The sequence below is a fragment of the Eumetopias jubatus genome, unplaced genomic scaffold, assembly GCF_037043125.1.
Source record: "Eumetopias jubatus isolate StellerSeaLion01/CBP00866 unplaced genomic scaffold, mEumJub1_p1.0 scaffold_13, whole genome shotgun sequence".
In the NCBI taxonomy this organism is placed as follows: Eukaryota; Metazoa; Chordata; class Mammalia; order Carnivora; family Otariidae; genus Eumetopias; species Eumetopias jubatus.
In genome coordinates, this window is record NW_028274819.1 from 29734840 (window position 1) to 29748068 (window position 13229).

The 13229-nt window shown below is 37.6% G+C and overlaps 1 protein-coding gene across 1 annotated transcript in view; it reads left to right on the forward strand.

Moving 5' to 3' along the window:
• Window positions 1-13229, forward strand: part of DCDC1 (doublecortin domain containing 1) — a 431249-nt gene that overhangs the window by 411063 nt on the left and 6957 nt on the right. The window contains exons 32-35 of the mRNA XM_028087718.2: window positions 843-993; window positions 1713-1814; window positions 7121-7257; window positions 8492-8671. Of these exons, the coding sequence (XP_027943519.2) occupies window positions 843-993; window positions 1713-1814; window positions 7121-7257; window positions 8492-8671 (570 nt within the window). The remainder of the gene's footprint in view (window positions 1-842; window positions 994-1712; window positions 1815-7120; window positions 7258-8491; window positions 8672-13229) is intronic.

The following is a 13229-nucleotide window of genomic DNA, read 5'->3' on the forward strand; positions in this document are numbered from 1 at the left end:
GAGACTTACCTGAAATTATATATGCAGAGGTCTTAGTGAAATGCCCAGCATGTTGTTAAGTTCTCAATATTCTTCATTTCTATTATAGGATACAGTTTGCTACCTCACAAATAACTCCCTTACAAAGACCCTGAAATAAATTTCTCTCAGATCTCAGGGCCACGAAAGTTGTATCTTCTGAGGAATTTATCTCTCTGTATGGGCCATGTGAATCTTGAAATTGTGTTTTCTTCTTTACTTGGGCCACTAGAATGCTTAGAACCCAAACTGTGCTTTAACTCTAGCAAATGAAACGTGTGGCTTTCATGTCCGTTGAATAACAAAAATGTTATCTAGCATTTTTTGGATGTTCATCCAATTAAATAGACCAAACACCATTTATTCTAAGCACTGTCTTTTTTTTTTTCTTTTAATCTTCCCAACAGCAGAATGAGATATCTAGAATCTATTATTCATTTAAAAGATAAGGACACTGAAGCATTTTATCTCTGGCTTTAGCCCTACTGCTATACTTCTTTCCTCCTTTCCTTGGCTTTCTTATCTCTTTATTTTATTCCTCTTCAGAGTAGATATTTTAGTAAAGTCATCTCAGATTTCTTTCATAACTAGTAAAGCATAAGAAAGGAATTTAAAAGTATATTTACAATCAGATTAGCTTAAATTATTTGGTCGCATATGAAGTTTCTGATCATATTTATATAAGTATTTGCATCTGGTTTAGGTATTACCTGTTTAAATCAAGTCATTAATGAGAAATGAAATATTTTGAATAAACAAATTCAGGAGGCAAATTTATTCATTATTAATTGTGTATTGATTAATGTGCCATTTGTTTCCTAGAAAACTCAAGAATGAAAGTGAAAACCAAATTGTGTCCGAAGTCTGTGACATCCAGTAGTTTGGATGGTAGAGATAAGTCTTTGATCACTCTCGTCCTCAGAAATCCCATTGCCATCTGGGTATCTTGCGGTGAACCGTTTCTATCTCCGAAGGGTAAGTTTTTTGTTTTTGCTTGCTTTCAAACAAGTGTATAAAGGAGAGAGAAATAAATTTTATGTCACCGTAAGAAAAGAATAAAATGTGTATAATGCCAGCATAATAACATCACATTTGTGCAAAGAACAGGAGGTCCATCAATTAATATGTGTGCAAGGATAGCTATACTCCCATATTTGCACAGTTGCCTGGTTTTTTTTTTTTACTGGAATGGAGTATTCTGCATGGAAAAATGTCTAATTTAGTTGATAAAGAGATCCTTGGTCTATAAGACTGAGAATAATGGTATACATTAGAAAATAACAAATGAGTTTAATTCACACTGAAGACGACCTGTCTGCACATTTTCATTTTTAAGAATTGCACCCTTTAGGCAGTAGGTGGATGTTTAAAAAATGAATGGTTCCAAGCCAGGCTTTCATCACCTCCAAATAGTTTGTGGAAGTGGAAAATGAAATATGGCTATTGCATATGGTAAATCTATATAATAAAACAGCACTGTTCTTCTTCCCGCCCCCGTCTCCATTCCATAAAGAAATGCCTTAAGCCCTGTCGTCTTTCAAATGAGGTTTCTTTTAATGACCCTTACCTTTTAATTACTTATTTCTAATTGAATCTATTTCTTGGAGCAGAAAGCTCTTTATAAATTATTGGCTTGTATGATAAATTACTGTTGATAACACAATGCAAGATAAAATATCATATATTTTTTCCAGCTTTGCAGAAAGCCCAAAAATTAGAAAAACAGAACTGGCTAAAAAAGAACAAAATTTTGGCTGATCTAGACACCATGAAACACAAAATGAGACTGTTAAAAGGTCAGTATGAACTAAATCAAGTATCACCATGTTTAATTCTAAATGTAACCCCAATTTGCTGGAAGTTTTTTCTTACTATTAGGTACCAGATGTTCAACTGAGTACTATAAATATTGTGTCACAAAAGTCACTTGAGCAAGTCTAAAACCTAATAATATATCTTTCAGTACTGATTTTATATTTGCAACTTTTAAAATGAATACCACATGAATTCTATGTAAATTTTTAAAATTAGGAGAGTGTCTGGGTCATATAACCCTTATGCTGGAATTGAAACAGTTGCTGAACTAACATTTTGTGGGCTTTGGAATTAGTCCTTAAACAAAACTTTTGGTCTATTCCTTGGGTATGCTGGGGAAGAAGTTTGGGGGTTGTTTTTGTTTTGTTTTGTTTTGTTTTGTTTTAGATTTATTTATTTGAGAGAGAGAGCGCATGCGCAAATGTTTATTTGAGAGAGAGAGAGAGAGAGAGAAAGTGAGCACGAGCTGGGCAGGGGCAAAGGGAGAGGGAGAAACAGACACCTTACTCAGCAGGGAACCTGATGCTCCATCTCAGGACCCTGGGATCATGACCTGAGCTGAAGGCAGAAGCTTAACTGACTGAGCCACTCAGGTGCCCCTGTTTGTTTATTTTATAATCTGAGTTAGGAAGTACTGAATTTTTCAAAGGTCAATATTAATATCTCAGAAGGGCTTCTTCATATTAGTCAGCGTAAGATATGCTATTCATTGTCAAAGTGATCAATTGGCAATATTTGTTCTCCTCTTTCATTCTCTTTGTCACAGAATCTTAGGTTCCAGACCTTATACTATTCCTAGCACTTTAGATACCAGATGATTCTTTGGGGAGAAACAGAGTATTATGGACTTTAGTATAGAAAGGAATACATTTCAGGCACTGTAATTGCCATGATAGGATTTCAACTCCTAAGTATGCACACTGTCTGTTGTCTGAAGCACGTGAATTTTACTTCAATAAGCAACAGAACTAGTTGTAAGTGTACTAGACAGAACTCTGGGCTGAAATGACTATTATTCAGTTCTTTCCAAAAGAATTATTGGGTGTACATGAAAAGCATCTATCTCATGACTGGTAGTGTCTACTATTCCAACTACTACACATTTTCACTAGAATGTCCCATGGGCGTGTCCAAAACTAAAGTTTTCATATCACCACTCCAGTATCTCCTTCATTTCTTCTGGCAGTGGACCCATCATCCCCCCAGATGTTCCATCTTAGAAACCTGGGAGTTATCCTTGGCATCTCCCCCTCTCTCACTTTCCCTAGGCAAATATCAGTATGTCTTGTTGCTTCCAATCTATCTTCTCAAATGAATTCGGTCTCCATCCCCAAGTGTATTATCTAAATTCCAGCCATTGTTATCTATTCTTTGGATTACTAGAAGAGCTTTGTGACTTGACTCCCTGCTTCCAGTCTTGACAGTAGTTTCTATTCTATGCATAATGGTGACATTTTGAAAGTGGAGTGATCAGGCAAAAATACAAAAGATGTGGGCGCCTGGGTGGCTCAGTTGGTTAGGCGACTGCCTTCGGCTCAGGTCATGATCCTGGAGTCCCAGGATCGAGTCCCGCATCGGGCTCCTTGCTCAGCGGGGAGTCTGCTTCTCCCTCTGACCCTCCCCCCTCTCATGTGCTCTTTCTCTCTCTCATTCTCTCTCTTAAATAAATAAATAAAATCTTAAAAAAAAATACAAAAGATGTTATGGTACTCCAGGCATAAAACCTTTCAAAGCTCCCTATTATCTTTAGGACAAAGATGAAACTCCTCAATGTGGTCTTCCATGATCTGGTTCTGTGTAAGCTGCTCTCTTTTCTTGTCCTCTCCACTCCACCAGTCAGACTGTTTTTCAGTCCCCGAGACATATTAGGCACTTTCTTAACTCTGAGCTTTTGGCACAATTTAGTTTCCTCTGCCTCAAACTTTTCTCTCCCGAGTCCCTTTGGATTGATTCTACTGATTAAACAGTTTTCAGCTTACTTGTTATTTCTTCCTAAAAGCCTTCCCTTTTCCATGTTAGGAATAATGTGGTTTATCACATCTTGAGCTTCCCCCATGATAATCATTATTACATTAATATAATTACCTGGTCATGTGACTGTCTTCCCTATGTCACATTATAAATTCTACTGCCTTCTTATTTTAACTGTGAATACTTGTAGAATGAATTAAAGAATGAATGGAATTTCAACCATTCTTTCCACTGAGTTTTCTATGGTCTATTCCTGTATCAAATTAAATCAATAAAAAGCAACATACTGAAAATAGCACCAAGCAGAGCTGCCTTTACCATATTCTGATTTTATATCATGTCTTCAGCTTTTATTATAATTAAGTATTAAAAAGGCATTTATTAAAAAAAAGCATTTAAAGTTCAGTTGGTATCATCCGCAATATCACTGTTGGTAGAGGTCAGATGATATCCATTATGAAGGAATCCATTAATGAAATTTCTCTTAGAATTTAGTGCTGAGATAAATCTTGTCTCCACTGACAAACTGTTGCATTTTCTGCTATTAAATGTAAATTCAATACATACATATAAAATACCTACTCTGAGGAAGAACTTTTCTAGTTGTTGGGATTATGAAGATAAATAAGAACAAGTCAAAATTCAGTTAACTGCAATCCCTGTTGGATGATGAGCTTCTTGAGGATTGGATGAAAGAGGAGGTATGGGAGGTATAAATAGTGGCTAAGTAGATTACTTTCCATTATTATAGCCATTGGTGAATGCAACAAATGTTTATTAAGCATATATAAAGTACTGTGCCAAGCTGATTTTACATTACATTTGTAAGTATGGTCATTGCTGATATTAATCACAATACTAGTAATAACTTTGTAGGGTTTTTATGAGGAAGTAACAAATGTCAAGTATTTACTGCACGCAAGTACATAATAAACACTCAATAAATATTAGAATAAGGGTTCCTAAGAAGGCAGCCCATTTTCTGACTTGGGGTCTTAAAAACTGATCAATGAAATGAAGAAACGGCAGATTAGGCCAAAATATCATCATTGTTACATATAAAGACAATGCTGGAGCATTTTATTTAGTGTGAGAGCTAAATGGATTTGCCAACTAAAACCTCAAATGAGGTGGACTTACCCTCCCAGGCATAGATAATGCTGAAACAGAGTGGGCCTCTGGTCAAGGGAGGGGTGTGGGGGTGAGATTTATAGTTTGAAAGACAGCAAAGCACTCACGTTCTCTGGTTTTCACCATTAATTGTTAGCTATTATCATTACTTTCCCCAGATCTCATATGAAATAAAATAGGATATATGGAGAATGTAGTAAGAAAATAAAAAATAATTTAATCAATACATTTGTGCTTGGTTTCAATTTGTATTCTTACCTACATAAATAGTAGTTTGTTATGAACATTTTTCCCTGAACCAAAACCTTTTGTGATGAATTTATGTCTCTTTATGAAAATTATAGTGCAAATGCATTCATTTTTTTTAAGACCATTAGAAGCAAGTTGACAAAAAACAAATAATGCATAATGGCATTTGCTCTTTTCCTACATTCAAATCTTGCCTCTTAAGGATAAACTATTGCTGAGCTCTCTTTAGTTGAGCAAAGTTTTAGTGTTCAAAAGGCCCTATAAATAAAATATTTATGTGTCATAAATTAATGTCTTCTGTGCTTTATGAATAGAGTAAGCTAAAAACTGTATTTGGGTAAATTGTGTTATGCATTTTTCTCGTACCACTGTGGTCTTCCCCAAAGCACATAACCTAATGGCATTGCCACTGTAATTCATTGGCTGACTGATTCAGTTATGTTTTCTCCACATCCATAAATTGCATAGAATGCTTATTAGGTATGTAGAATTCTGGTTCCCCTGAAAAGTTGTTGCTGCCATTTATTTTTATTGCTGGATCTGTTTCCACAAACTTGAGCTTACAAGAGTGCAAATGCTTTATTCTCTGCAAATACTAAATTGTTTTCAAAGAGTTTTGTTTGTAGTCATGGTTCTGAAAATCTGTATACTAAGACTCCCTTGGCAAAAAAATTAGGACTCAACTTCATGTTAACATTTTTTTTTTAAAGATTTCATCTATTTGAGAGAGAGAGAGTACAAGCTGGGGAGAGAGGCAGAGGGAATGGGAGAAGCAGACTCCCCACTGAGCAGGGAGCCCAATGTGGGGCTCGATCCCAGGACCCGGGGATCATGACCTGAGCCAAAGGCAGATGCTTAACCAACTGAGCACCCAGGCGCCCCTCGTGTTAGTATTTCTATTATTTTATCCACCTCAGCATTACTTTCGCAAAGAAGTCTTCTCCGGCACTTCACACTAGGGCGGTGGCCCCTGTTAGATGCTTTTATATAGATCCTGTACTTCTCTGGTGCAGCACAATTGCAATCAATCATTTCCTTGACATCTGCCTTCCCCACCAAACTTGAGACGAGGACTAAATCTTGAAAATGTTTGTATTAGCCTTATCTAGCACAACACCTGACTGATAGCTGGTGCTCACCATAAGTTTCTAGAAGGAACATGCAAAAGAAAGCATTATTTTTACTTAAGTTTAGAGATCAGTATGAGACTCAGTGTGAGTTTATCTTCAACATGGAAAAAGAAAACAATTTCATAAGTGTGATTTTTGAATCTCTCTTATAATGATTTTAAGTAGACTAGTTGAAAGAATGCATACATTCAAATCAACACACTTATTAAATTATGCCTATTATTCTTTGGAGTACAGTATTCCAATAAATATTTTCTCTTACCACATCTTTTTAACAACCTAAAGGGCACAGCAGAGGTGTCAGAAACTAATCATGCTTGCGGGTATTATTAGATAGAAAAAAAGGCCTCCTGTCTCTTGGGTTAATATTATTTTAGAATTACTTAATCCCCAGGCTGCTAAGCTAATTGTGGGGGAAAGGCTTATTATTAGTGAAGAGAACAAAACATATGTTCCATGACTGGAAGAGATGATGGGCTATATAGGTCATGGATTCTATTTGACTAAATTACCACTGAACCATATCATGCAGGAGAGGCCGGGGCCAGTGTGGAATTCAGCATGTTATCTTTCTTTTCCATCTGTACAGTGAATATGCATATCCTGGCTATTTGAAGCCTCAAGCTCCCATATCAAGAGGCATTGTTAGATATTATTACCTTAGGCATCTTTGCTTTTATGATATATATAGTATTTTAGCCTATGCTCCCAAGTGGAATGATTTATGCATAGAACGCCAAACCAATTTATTTGAAATCCGAAAGCCCATCTTCAGAAGCAACATTACCAGGGACTTCTTTCCCCAGGGCGGCGAGTAACAGCATGTCAGCCAGCCGCCATGGTTCCCAACAAAAGCCCCGTGCAGCCGGTGGTGGTGGAGGGAGGCTGGACTGAGCAGACTCAAGAGGAAATTAAACTCATGGAACTCATAAGACATACAGAGGTATGTTCTTCAGGACTCCAGACATTAAAGACTGCCTCTTTAATAAGGTTTTAAAAGTATAGTATTGAATTTTAAAATTATGCTATTAATATATCCCCAGCATCTGGTCAGTTATGACCACATAAGCATATGCCAAGCATTGAGTTGGCATTTGGAGAGTAGTTATCTAAAAGACAGCCAGCTCGTATGAAAGTCTGTTTTGTTTGAATGGAGACCAGAAATTATGATCTTAGCAAAGAAGAGAAAAAGGCCCAGTGGATATGTACAAAGGTAATTATAATAAGTGTAGTCAAGTTGAGGCTTATGGCTTCATTGCTCATCACTCCTAAGGGTATGTCTCAATATGTAGAAAGAGCAAGGAGCAAAATACTAATTGCAATGGAGACATTCAGGAGTGAGGAATTCAAAAAGCAGTTTCAGTCCAATTGGTTAATCAGTCAGGATTGCCAGACATAAAAAAGTCGAGAAGAGAAAGGTCAGCTGTTGAGAGAGGATTGGGGGTAGAGACCTGGGAAAACTTTCTGCTTTGTGAAGTTTTTCATCAAAATGATATGTTCTTATTTAATAGGGTTTCTCAAATCGTGAAATGTGTTCAATCTAAATCTTAGGTGTGTGCCCAAGTCAAGGTTACTAGAAAAAAGAAATTGACATTGCTAGAAGTATGACTTCTTGCCAAGCTGAGAAGGATAAATCACTGACCAGGGAATGAATGCAAAGCATTGAACTGAACATGCTTGAAGTAGGATAAAAAGCTGCCTGGCAGGGATCTGGCAAAGTATAAGGGTGGCTGCTATATTTTAAAAGACAGAGAGTGAAGACTCAAACAACAGTCGTGCACATTCCCTTAAGCATCTCTTGGTTAAAGAAAATGATGTTGTTATTCTAATCAAAAACTCATTTGTTAGATGCAGAGAAATTGCTCAGTAGGAGAAACACCACACAGAAGTCCAAAAACACATCTCCATTCATTTCACCAAATTATAAATGAAAGTTAAGTGTTTTGCCAAAATAAGTACCTTATTATTATTACTCTAATGGTTATTATTGCCTTTGGTGACTCGTGGAAGCCAGGGGAATGTACCGAAGAGTTAGTGACAGGAGAGGGTAATACACTGCCTACGATTTTTAAAATATAATTTGCAATTATAAGTATTTCTGTTTTCATCACATTCTCCATATGCACACTAGCCAGGCAGTTCTCTAACCCCGGTATTCTCTGGGCTTTTCTTACCAGGCGCACCTTTCTGCGGTTCAAGAACTGCAAGTCCAGAGGAATTCTCCAGTTGAAACTGCACATCCCGCACTCAGGTACTGCAGCCTGTATCAGCAGCCGGATGCAAAACGAGTATGGATTCATCTAAATGGAGGCCGACCTGAAGATGGCACTTATGCCTGGGGCAAAACTATTTCAGAGGTAAATCTAGAGTGAAAGGCGATTGCTTCATAACGCTTGGATTCAAATCCCAGCTCTGGCACTTCTAGATTGTAAGGTTAGGCAAATTATTTTACCTCTCTAAACCTCATTTTCTCATCTGTAAAATGGGGATATTACTTTCCTCACAGGGTGGATATAATGATTAAATGAGCTTATGTGTATATAATGATTAAACGAGCTCAATGCTGTCCGACAAGTGTGTGAATCAGAATATGACAGTTGGCCAGGAGGAACCAATGATAATTAAATCCACTGTAGCCAAGAGGAAAATCTAAACTTTAAAAGAGGAAATAGTTTTCCTGTTGTGTTTAAAACCCGATTCACAAAAGAGTAATTTGTTTCCCCATCAGGAATTATTCACTAGGTATGTTTTCTGTAGAGAAAACAACAGTATTCTTAGAGAAAAACCTAATCATATTCTTACTACCCAGAGTCCTGGAACTGCGGCAAACTTTCCACTTTCCAAAGTTAAAACATTGACTAAGGAAATGATGAGTAGCAGTTCATTTATTTTTGTAATATCAAGGATGTAGTCGGAGTGCCTGCGTGGTTCAGTTGGTTAAGCCTCTGACTCTTGATTTTGGCTCAGGTCGTGATCTCAGGGTTGTGAGATGGAGCCTCCTGTCTGTTTGTCCCTCTCCCTCTGCTCCTCTCCCGACTTGCACCCTCTCTCTCTCTCTCTCTCATAAGTAAATAAATAAATAAAAATATAGTCCTAAAAATTGACATTTTGCCTTAGTCTTTACATAAAAACTTTAGGCAACTAATAAACGGATTTTGATAGACTTTTTAAAAGTCTTATCTTGTGGTGATATTTCAAATAATTGGCTTTTTTTAATTTTGTGAAATGTTTTCATATAATTTTTCTGGGCCAAGAGGAAGTCGTATAAAAATGAGATGTTGGTTGGAGGGAAGGCAAGACAGGGTGGTAGACTGACCCGGAGGAGTTCATGGAAGCTCATAAGGGCACATAGGGTAGGATGTGCACCTCAGAAGAGTTCTAGAACTTTATCCCAGGGAATTTTAATGAATTTATGCAAAGACTGTTTGGTAAGAATATTTATCACAGGGTATTTATAACACAGATACATTAGAAATAATTTAAACAGTCATCAATGGGGAGTTGGTTAAGTGAATTATAGTACATAGGATAGAATATTATGACTCAATTAAAATCAACTTTGGAAAGAATAATGACTATTGTTGATGTTCCAGACTAAGTCAAAGAAGCATAACATAAAGCATGTGGAGTTGGATTCTGTATATACACATGCATACACTTAGAACAGAAGACAAAGTATTTTAGTTTTTGAAAGTGTCTACCAGATGGTCTGACTGTTGGTGAGCTAATAAAGGTGGTATTTCTTTCTTGTGTATTTTTCTCTGTGTTCCATATTTTGTAATGATGAATACAGATTGTAAGAAAAATGTGTTAGCTAAGGGATCTGACATTGCTCTCAGAGAAGTACTAACAGCATGTGATAAAGGTCAAATTAGTAGTGCAGGCAGGAAGTTCAGTAGGAGTTCAGAGGAGGGGAACACCGCCCACCTGGGGTGAAGGAGAAAGGCTCCACAGAAGAATCAATCAGGATCTCTGACGAAACTTGAGAAATGGGTAAGACTCAGTATCTTAATGTTTCAGAAAAAGCATTAATAAGGATGAGGGGCACTGAACACAAAGGTATGGTTGTTAGGATTCATAAATCATATCACATAGATAGTGCTTGGACTCAGAAATAGGGAGAGACACATACTACTACGGAGATAGTTTAGAAGCATATGGTGGACACCGCATGCTATCTATATTAGTCTCCTTGGGCTGCCATAACAAAATATCACAGGCTGGGTGGCTTAAACAACAGAAATTTGCTTCTCACAGTCCTAGAGGCTGGAAAGTCCAAGATAAGGTGCCAGCAGGGTTGGTTTCTGAAAAGGACTCTCCGGCCTGTGGATGGCCACACCTCGCCACTGTGTGTCCTCACATGGCCTTTCCTCTGAGCACGTGTGGAGGGAGAGATCTCTAGCGCCTCATCCTCTTCTAATAAGGCCACAGTCCTGTCATATTAGTGCCCAACCCTTATGACCTCATTTAATCTTAATTGCCTCCTTAAAGGACCTTTCTCCAAATACAAGCGTATCAGGGGGTTAGGGCTTCACCCTATGAGTTTTGGGGAGGACACAGTTCAGTCCATTACACTATCCCAGAGTAAAGTGCTTAAGCCACTAGCTTTCTCTGCATAAGGTAATGGCATGGTATAAGCAATGTGTTACGGAGATTAATGTGGTCTCAGTATGTAGAAAGATACTTAGCAAATGTCTAGAAAGTTTCTGCATTTTGTTTCTTCCTTCGCTTTCTTCTTCTTTTTTTAATGTTCTTTCTGATATCTATCCCCTTCTTTTCCATGCTGTCTGTTTTTGTATTTGGGGACTTGCATGAGATCCTTTGTGTTCAGTTAGAAATGTTTCTGTTCCGGCTACCAGGCTATAAAGAATACGTCTGGAGAGTGGACTATGTGTGAAACAAATAGACAGGAGGAAGAGTAGAACTCAGATTTCACTGGGGAGTCTGGCGAACACCACCAGTTCCAAAGAAACTCCATTTCAATGGTTGGTACTTTTACCAGAGAAATGAGGAACAGAACACATTCCAAAGTGCTTCACTCGACTTTCTGTACTAAAACCCCCAGATGGTATTTGAATCCCCTGTAATGCGGACTTTCTCTCTGCTTCTCTCACTGCTGTGGCCATTCTGGATGATTTAACCACATTCTTCCTACCCACTCTTTGAACATTGCTGGAGCACCTCTCATCTCCAACCGGCGCAGGCTCATCTGTCATCAGTGCACTAAGGCGGCTCCCTCTCCAGGGTTAGTGGCTCTTTCCTCGGGGCTGGCATCTTTCTCTGATTTATGGTTGCCCAGCCTCTCCTTCTATGGTCCTGAAGCGTCTGTCTTCTCCCATCCCCGCAACATCTCTTTGATTCTACAGCATCTCAAAACCAGTGTGTTCTCTCTGCTACACACAGTTCCCCATGCATAAGCAGAAACCGAAAGCATGGGAAATGGGTCCTTCTGATTTGTCTTGGCGAGTACTTCACGCCGGCAGGGAGTCTGCAATAGTTCTATGGTGCCCGCGTCCCCCATCCTGAGACTAGTCTCTGAAGGCTAAACTCCCAAAATAGATTGTGGGTGAGGAACTCTGGACAGAATGTTGTTCCTTTATTATGAGCTTTTGTTAGTGCAGAAATTATAAACATATGATTTAGATGACATTGTAAAGAAGATACCTGAGTAAGTTTAGACACGTGAAAAACTAGGAATTAAGAATGTCACTGAAGGTCATGAGCTGACTAGATATTTTAGAGCCTGTTTGTACTGAAAATGCCTTATTTCACATTTATTTTATTTTTTATTTTTTTTAAGGTTTTATTTATTTATTTGACAGAGAGAGACACAGCGAGAGAGGGAACACAAGCAGGGGGAGTGGGAGAGGGAGAAGCAGGCTCCCCGCTAAGCAGAGAGCCGCGGGGCTCGATCCCAGGACCCTGGGATCATGACCTGAGCCGAAGGCAGACGCTTAACGAATGAGCCACTCAGGCACCCCTTCACATTTATTTTTAAAAGAATTTTATGAACTCATTTCACCTTGTCTCGTGTAAATAGATCTTTGTGAAAACCAAGTGAAATAGCTATATGTTTAATTCATATTTTGCATTTAGTATATATTTTTTATTAAATAACATTCATTTTTCTAATTATAAACAGCATACACATCTTCATAAATAAAATAGTGACATTTTAGTGGTAAAGTCGGGAAAAAATGTAAGAATTACCTTTATGTAGGATCTTTTCAAACTGCAAGAGTTTTTCCTGGAGACCTATTCATACATGTTTTAGGACAGTTCCCCATTGCTCCCACCCCAGACAGAAACCCAGTTGATAACTTGTTGGTTGTCTTAAAGCAGAAAAGCAAACTAACTGCTATGGACTGAATTGTGCCCTCCATCGCCAAATTTTTATGCTGAAGCCCTAACCCCCAGTGTGATTGTATTTAGAGATATGGCTTTTAGGAGGCAATCAGCCCTATTATATATAACTCTATCAGATTTATTGTAACAAATTTCCAATTTGCCATTGTGTCTATGGTTTTTTTTAATGTACAGAAATTAATATATTTTAAAAGTTTGTTCTTTGCTCTTAAATGTTCTGATAGTCTTTTACTATCCTGAGATCATAAAAAGATTCATCAGATTTTCTTCAAATTTTTTGTAATTTTGTTTTTCTCTTTTACTTTTTAAACTGTGTGAAACTCTCTTCTAGTGTAAAATTTGAGTGAAGCTACTTCTCTGCTTTACTTGTTGGCTTAAAATTATTATCTCAGCCCTACTTACTGACTAATCCCAGCTGAGTTGGAATACAAACATTATAACATACTGAATTTTCAATTAGCTTCTGTTCTTAAATAATCTAATGTATCTAATACTTCTTGAATTATTATAGCTTCATATTATATTTTAATATCTGATAGAAATTGCCTA